This window comes from Scleropages formosus, chromosome 9, assembly GCF_900964775.1.
Source record: "Scleropages formosus chromosome 9, fSclFor1.1, whole genome shotgun sequence".
NCBI classification, from domain to species: Eukaryota; Metazoa; Chordata; class Actinopteri; order Osteoglossiformes; family Osteoglossidae; genus Scleropages; species Scleropages formosus.
In genome coordinates, this window is record NC_041814.1 from 11139494 (window position 1) to 11146496 (window position 7003).

The 7003-nt window shown below is 39.4% G+C and overlaps 1 protein-coding gene across 4 annotated transcripts; it reads right to left on the reverse strand.

Moving 5' to 3' along the window:
* Nucleotides 1–287: 287 nt before the first annotated feature.
* Nucleotides 288–6013, reverse strand: samd13 (sterile alpha motif domain containing 13). 4 transcript variants are annotated; one of them, XM_018734267.1, is made up of 5 exons: nt 5893–6013; nt 2708–2781; nt 2383–2425; nt 1700–1811; nt 288–600 (listed from the first exon to the last, which is right to left on the reverse strand). In XM_018734267.1, exons 3-5 carry the CDS (start codon nt 2418–2420, stop codon nt 457–459), a joined length of 294 nt encoding a protein of 97 aa, XP_018589783.1. In that variant the 5' UTR covers nt 2421–2425; nt 2708–2781; nt 5893–6013; the 3' UTR covers nt 288–456. The 4 variants fall into 4 exon arrangements, with proteins under 4 accessions (XP_018589783.1, XP_018589784.1, XP_018589787.1 ...); XM_018734268.1 differs by lacking the exon at nt 5893–6013 and adding an exon at nt 5611–5804; XM_018734271.1 differs by lacking the exon at nt 5893–6013 and adding an exon at nt 5484–5515.
* Between the last annotated feature and the right edge of the window lie 990 nt (nt 6014–7003).

The following is a 7003-nucleotide window of genomic DNA, read 5'->3' on the forward strand; positions in this document are numbered from 1 at the left end:
CAGGACTCAGTCCAACCCACTGCACCACCGCGCCCCCCCCGAAAAAAAAACCACACACACACACACACACACACACACACACACACACACACACACACACACACACACACACACACTATCAGAACCGCTTGTCCCAGACGGGGTCACGGGGAACCAGAGCCTACCCGGTAACACAGGGTGTAAGGCCGGAGGGGGAGGGGACACACCTAGGACAGGACACCAGTCCACCACAAGGCACCCCAAGCAGGACTCGAACCCCAGACCCACCAGAGAGCAGAACTGTGGTCCAACCCACTGCGCCACCACACCCCCTGAAAAAAAACAGTGAAGAAAAAAAAAAACCTGTGCAACATTTCAATGTCACTTATGATCACGCTCCTTTTTCTTCTGTGACCACGCCCTGTTTGATCTCCCCACCGCATCACTGTCCTCTTCGCCAAAGGCCTGGTAAAAGTACTACAGTGCACTGTTTCTCAGATGCTGAGTTTGAAGTGGCTTTACATGATATTCATAGATCTTCAGAGCAGGACCCAACTTTATTGTTAATCCAGTCAGGACATCATTCCGAGTCATCAGCAGAAGGGATTTTCCATCAATTTCCTTTAGGAAAGACAGAAAGAGTGAATCGGGGGTAAAAGATATGAAATACTACAATACATGAAGAGAAAGTGCAACCTATGACTTTGTTGCAGATAATGTAACACTATAAAGGTAAATATTTAGTTGATAAGAGTGGGAGAGTGGTGCAAAGGCAGAGCTGGAGCCTGACAGCTCCAGGGTATAGGTTTGGAATGTGGCTTTGTTGGTGTGGAGTTAGCAAGTTCTCAGTGCTTTTGTGGATTTCCTCCTGCAGTCCAGCGATATTTTCCAAGCAAATATCACCTAAATTTTTCTTAGACTGCGAATAGATGATTGAATATATCTATGTGTGTGAGAGGGACTGACATGCCATCCAGGGTGAACTCTGTGTCATACCCTATGTTGCCAGAACAGGTGGTGAACTGCATTGACCCATTTGGATAAGTGGATATTCATAATGGAGGGATGGATGTTTTAATTACACTTACAGAAAGAGAGCACTTCAGTAAGGAAAGGACAGATACCTTATATAGCTCTTATCTTTATTACTCCTATGTTTTCAAAACACATTTCAATACTTTAGTTTGGTGGAAGTCTAAAGCAATTGAGAAAACTTACAAGAACTGTCTTTTTCTATGAGAAAAGTAAAGAATTTATTTATTAAAAGTAAGTGACGCAAATTGACTCCACATTCACAAACAGTTCTGCCTTCCTCAAGGAAACTGCAACAGAAGAGGAGTGGGGATTAAACCATCAACTTTATAAATATGTAACTAACCGTAAAACATAATGTGCCTTTTTATTCAAATGTATCACAGACAACTATTAGGAACATTTGCACATATTCTGGACCAGAATAGACCAGCAAAATTAACAATAAAGTCAAACAACACTCAATTGAGACTAGGTTTTTGTTGAGAAAATCTCCTTAAGTGTCGTACTTCTCACACTTCCTTTAATCCGAAACACTGATACAGGTTCCAGGGTAAAAAATCTGATATAAATGTAGTCCCAATACCAAGGAGATTCTAGTAATTTTGGGCTCTGATTCTATGGCTCCAGGTGAACCAGAAAAAAACCTGTAGACTAAAAGCATAAACAAAAAAGAGCTTCTCTGTACCTGGTCCTCAAATGCATTGGCTTGCTCCTCAAACCCTGCTGCTCTGAAATAATTGACAACATCTGCGATGGCCCAGTCAGCAGGATCAGCTGGCTGGCCGTTTTCCATAGAGCTGCAAGAGGAAAAGGTGGCACAAATCAACCAACCATCCCTTTCTGTTTAATCTGAATCACATACTGCTCTGTAACAGTTTCACTATTTTAGTGGTGTGAGATGTTTTTGTTTAACATTAGAACAAATCACAAACGACAAATGCAGTCAGTTATAAAGGTATTCTCTGCTAGACTGATCCCTGTAACAATAAGACATGAGGAGTTCAGCCACTACACATCCGGGTAAACCACGAAGGTTTACCTAACATAAACCGTGTAGGCAGCTGGTAACATAGTAGTTACAGCTGCTGCTTTTGGACCCAAAAGTCACAGGTTTGAATCCCACCTCCAGCTATAGTACAATCAGGCAAAGTGCATACCCTAAACTGTTCCAGTAAAATTACCCATCTGTATAAATGGGCAAACAACTGTAAACACTGGAAATTGCTTTGGAGAAATACGCAATACAACTGTAAAGCGTTGTTTTTAGTCAGCTTTCCTTGATACCGAATTTTGTTATACTTTATAGTGACAAATGTTAACTGAATCAAACATTTGGTTTCATTTACAAAAAATAAACTGACAGATTACCTTCCAGTGTTTTTTGAGCCATTTGCCTTGGTTTCCATGCCGGCTAGAAGGACGAAAAGATTACATATGAAAAGAAAAGAAAAAAAAAACTTACATATGTTGATGTAATGCATTTTCTTTATTATTAAGAGCAAAGTAAAAATTTGGAAAAAAAGTTAAAAAGTCTTTCCTGAAACTTTAAGAACAGCTCTAATACCCTAAAAAGCATAATTTATTATATTTACTCCAGTGAAATACTAATCTGTACAAATTACTGAATCTTTACATCAGTTTGGATAGTAGCATCAGGTGAACAACATAAGGCATAATCATATTCTGATCTTACCGTATTTCTTAAATATTGTCGATTTTTCATTTGGCGTCTTTGGTCTCAGCACCTCACTGCAGAATCATTGCTTCCTAGAAGCGTACATTCAAGCATTACTACTTTATATATGTACTATATTTCCTCTTTATCAACCAACAATTTCAGACAAAGGCACAGAATACTTCTTAGGTTATAAAACAAATACATCAGTATCTTTCATGAAATGTTTGAATTATACATGAATCTCAGTACACTAGATGACAGATAATGTTAAGAAAGAATAAATATATTTTAATACAACTTTTTCACATACTCTTCTCATAGTCAATATACTGCACACAGATTCACCTATATGATGCCCCAGTGTACACTGTTTCACAGATATGTTGCTTCTTATTTGTGACTAATGTTTTTGTATAAAACACTTTCTCTAAGGCTTTAAGGATTTTTTTTTTTCTTAAGAAAATATAGTTGAAAAATCTTTTGAAATTTATGGTTCCGTCCTACTGAGAGACATGTGCCACTACCTTAAAGCACCAGTATATATAGAAAAAATAAACACCCCTCAAAATACACAGTATGCACTTTCTAAAAATAGGGAAATTTCATGGGGAGCCACATGTAAAGAGGATACATCTTGTCAGTCTATTGCAGAGAAATCACTCAGTCACTTACAGACTTGCGAGCGTGCACACATACACAGGCAATGGGCAATTTACAGTCACCAAGTCACTCAAAACACAAGTCTTTGGAGAACAGGAGTTGACTAGAGCACCCAGACGAAACAAAGGACCAACATGTGAAATGTTGAGATGACCACTTGACATTTTTGTCATGTTATATTTAAACTGTAGATAAATTTCATTAAACTTTGCACTAGTTTGATCGTTCAAAAATCAATGTTTGTTTTATATATTCAGTTTTTATATTTTCGGTGTCTGACTACAGAGGTTATCTGGACCACTACTTTATTCCAAATACTCTGGGGTCCTGGTGTTACGAATATTCAACTTTTCAATTTTCAACGGTATTAACATTTGACCACATATTCATTTTTAATTGTATTTTGTTCAATTTTGTGTTTAGAAAAAATAATTTGCTTTGGAGTGAATGTTACCTGTGTAACTGTATCCAGGCTTTGGCTGGCAGTAAAATGCACCTAACAGAGCTGGGATGGGGAACCAGATTAATTCAGTTGCTTTCATCAGTGTTGACAACTTCTGTGCGGTGTTGTTGAGTTTTAGCAACCAGTAAAGAGATAAATTATTAACAAACAACTTAAATAGCAATTTGTTAGCATGACATTTTTATTTTCATTGAATTTAATTGAATGGGGGTGCGGTGGTGCAGGGGGTTGGACCACAGTCCTGCTCTCCAGTGGGTCTGGGGTTCGAGTCCCGCTTGGGGTGCCTTGCGATGGCCTGGCGTCCCGTCCTGGGTGTGTCCCCTCCCCCTCCGGCCTTACGCCCTGTGTTGCCGGGTAGGCTCCGGTTCCCCGCGACCCCGTATGGGACAAGCGGTTCTGAAAATGTGTGTGTGAATTTAATTGTTTTAATTTAGCACACAGTCAACAAAAATGCTAAGTCTTACAGTGTTTCTTTATTACATCTATATGAGGTAATTTTCTAGAACCTACAGAGTGAGTAAATTAAGATAGCTCTTTATCGTTACAATTTTGTGGCCAGATAATGACAAATGTTGCACATACTGTGGCATGTTTACAAAGGACAATAACGGTTTGACACGTAATGAAGTGCGATGCACTGGCATCCCATCCAAGGCGATCCCTGCCTCACACGGGCGTATCTCCACCACAGGCTCCGCAACACAGTAATCCTGCACAAGATGAGTGACTGATGAAAGTCACATGAATAAAGTCTGAAGTTCATTATATATTTTAGCTGAGGTTTTACCGAACCGCCCGTGAACAAATCAATGCATGGCTCTAGTCTATTACTAAAGCTTTATTGACTGTCCCAGCCACAGTTGTGTAATAAGCCGAGGACCCAGTGTACAACTTTTACTCCACCGTACAAATTAGTAGAAACATTAATTAAAAAAAAATAAAATTTAAAAAAAAAAAAAAAAAAAAAAAAAAAACTAACTGACCCTCATTTTCATTCAGTTGCAGGATTGACCCAAATTAGTTTTACAATGTAACAACTGTAGCAGTCACTAGTCTTTTCTTTCAATAGGATTAGAAGCCTAGTTTCAACGGGCTCCAGTCTCAGCTCATTCCCTGAGATACGAGAAACGAAGGGACGCATTTCATTCGGCTTTTTTTTTTTCTTTTTTCTTTAAACTTGACTTTGTCATGTGACTTCTGACACGACGAAAACAACGTGTCATTAATATCCCTGACTGCATTCATTAACGTGGTAATAATATGGATCGCCCGCTCCACATGACATGGACTAAGATGTGTGGAAATGCGATCCAGAAACATCATGGATGGACACCACGTCCACCACTAAACACGGCTCTTCACCACGCACTTGCACCCGTTACCGTTTTCTGTAGTTTTATTTATTATATATTCACCATGAAAAAGTCACCACACCTGCCTACATCCAACAATAATAAGAAAATAAATAATAATAACGATGACGACTGTCACGAATGCAAACACTAAGACAAAAAAAGTTTTGTTTTATTGTTCGGGTCCAGGAGCAAAACCGAACCAACACTGCCAAACGTTTGACTCGCTTTATGACAGATCACCACGCTGTTACCCGGAAACTTGTCGGCGATTAACACTACAAGCAGTCACTGGCTAAATTAATTGCTCATTTACCTAAAAGAGCCCATTAATATTGTAGAGTTTCGTGCATACTGATGTTAATTTTTTTTTTTTTTTTTTTTTTTTCTCAAATAAGATAACTAGCCGGACTGAAACGAATCGCAGTTCTGCTGCTGCTTACCTGTGTTTGGCGTTCCCACAAGTAGAAGACGAGTGTAAACACAGATGTGCTCACGCGGCGCTAACACTCCCAGCAGGAAACATTAACAAACTACAACTGACTGTTAGCAGCCACACAGCAATACCTCCAGTTAGTTATACTACAGCCCGTAGCCTTTAACATTTGTGATGGATAATGCATACGCAAAAATACTAATACCCATGGGGCGGGGGGGGGGGATATTTAATGCAACTTGTTTATTGATGTACATTTCCTTTGAAGGAAATATTCAAACGTACTTACGCTTATCTGACGAGCTAGTTAATTCTGCAAACAGCTTCCTCCTAGAACTACAATCACATGCAGAGTTCGCGACAAAATCGTCCGTCGTGTCCAATCGCTTGAAAAAAGCAAATCTGTTTGCAATGACTTATGGAGAATGTAGTCCCGCTGCGCTCCCATTTCCGTAAGCCGAATAATGAAAAAAAAACAACTGAGGAAACGGGGTATGTAAAATAGGTATAAAACACGTCTTGCGCTCTATGGTAAATGTGCCTCCGTGTGGTTATATATCTTACGTGTTCAAAAAAGTCATTCATTAATTACTAAGGGCTTAATTTGACCAAAACAGAGGTGCCATGGCATGGGCCATGGGCATGCATGGCATGATCATGATGTACACATTTCCATGCCATGCATGGTGCACATCTACAGTAGTATATTTAGTCTGGGACAGGTGAATGAAAAACTGTGTGCACAAAAGAGGGAAAATGTCGCTGTAAAAATAAACAAGCACCAAAGACAAAAACAGATTTTTTTAATAAAAGACCTATGATCACTGAGTGTAATATGATGACTCTGCCACAGGTGAAAATCCTTTTTGCTAGTAAAATAAACAGTAAAAGATTTTGTAGTAGAATTCGTTGTCGTTTGTCGATGGTAACTTTGGTGGTTTATCCATTATCCCCATCTGCTGCTACCTGCCAAAGAAGCCGGAACTCCTCCTTCGGATCGGCTCCCTGGGGCAGCGGCACCCGCGCTTTCTCCACGGAACGCGCGACCTCTTCCACGCCACACTCGTCCTCTGTAGACGCTGAAAATACTGTTGACAGTTAATGGCTCTTACCGTGGCTATTTTGCAGCATCTCAGTGATATACAGCAGGGCATACAAACATTGTCCATAAGCATTATGCGAAAAAAAAAAAAAAAAACCACACACACTTTCTATATTGGATTTAACTGAGTTAGGATAACAGCACTATTACACAGGTAGAATTTGCCACGAAGCAAGTGTTGTAAACCACGTAAAAAAGTATCAACACAACAGATATTATACAATACTGAACGAGGGTAAGTCAAATCGTATCCGGAAAAAAAGTCTGAACTTTTTAAATAAACATTACCCTGGATACT

What these genes read in the sequence shown, in the direction of transcription:
- samd13 (XM_018734267.1), bottom strand. Translation starts at nt 2,420, where the DNA reads ATGGAAACCAAGGCAAATGGCTCAAAAAACACTGGAAG. An exon ending in GGCTCAAAAAACACTGGAAG is followed by an intron (nt 1,812 to 2,382) that starts GTAATCTGTCAG and finishes TTCCTCTTGCAG; the next exon opens with CTCTATGGAAAACGGCCAGC. An exon ending in CCAATGCATTTGAGGACCAG is followed by an intron (nt 601 to 1,699) that starts GTACAGAGAAGC and finishes TCTTTCCTAAAG; the next exon opens with GAAATTGATGGAAAATCCCT.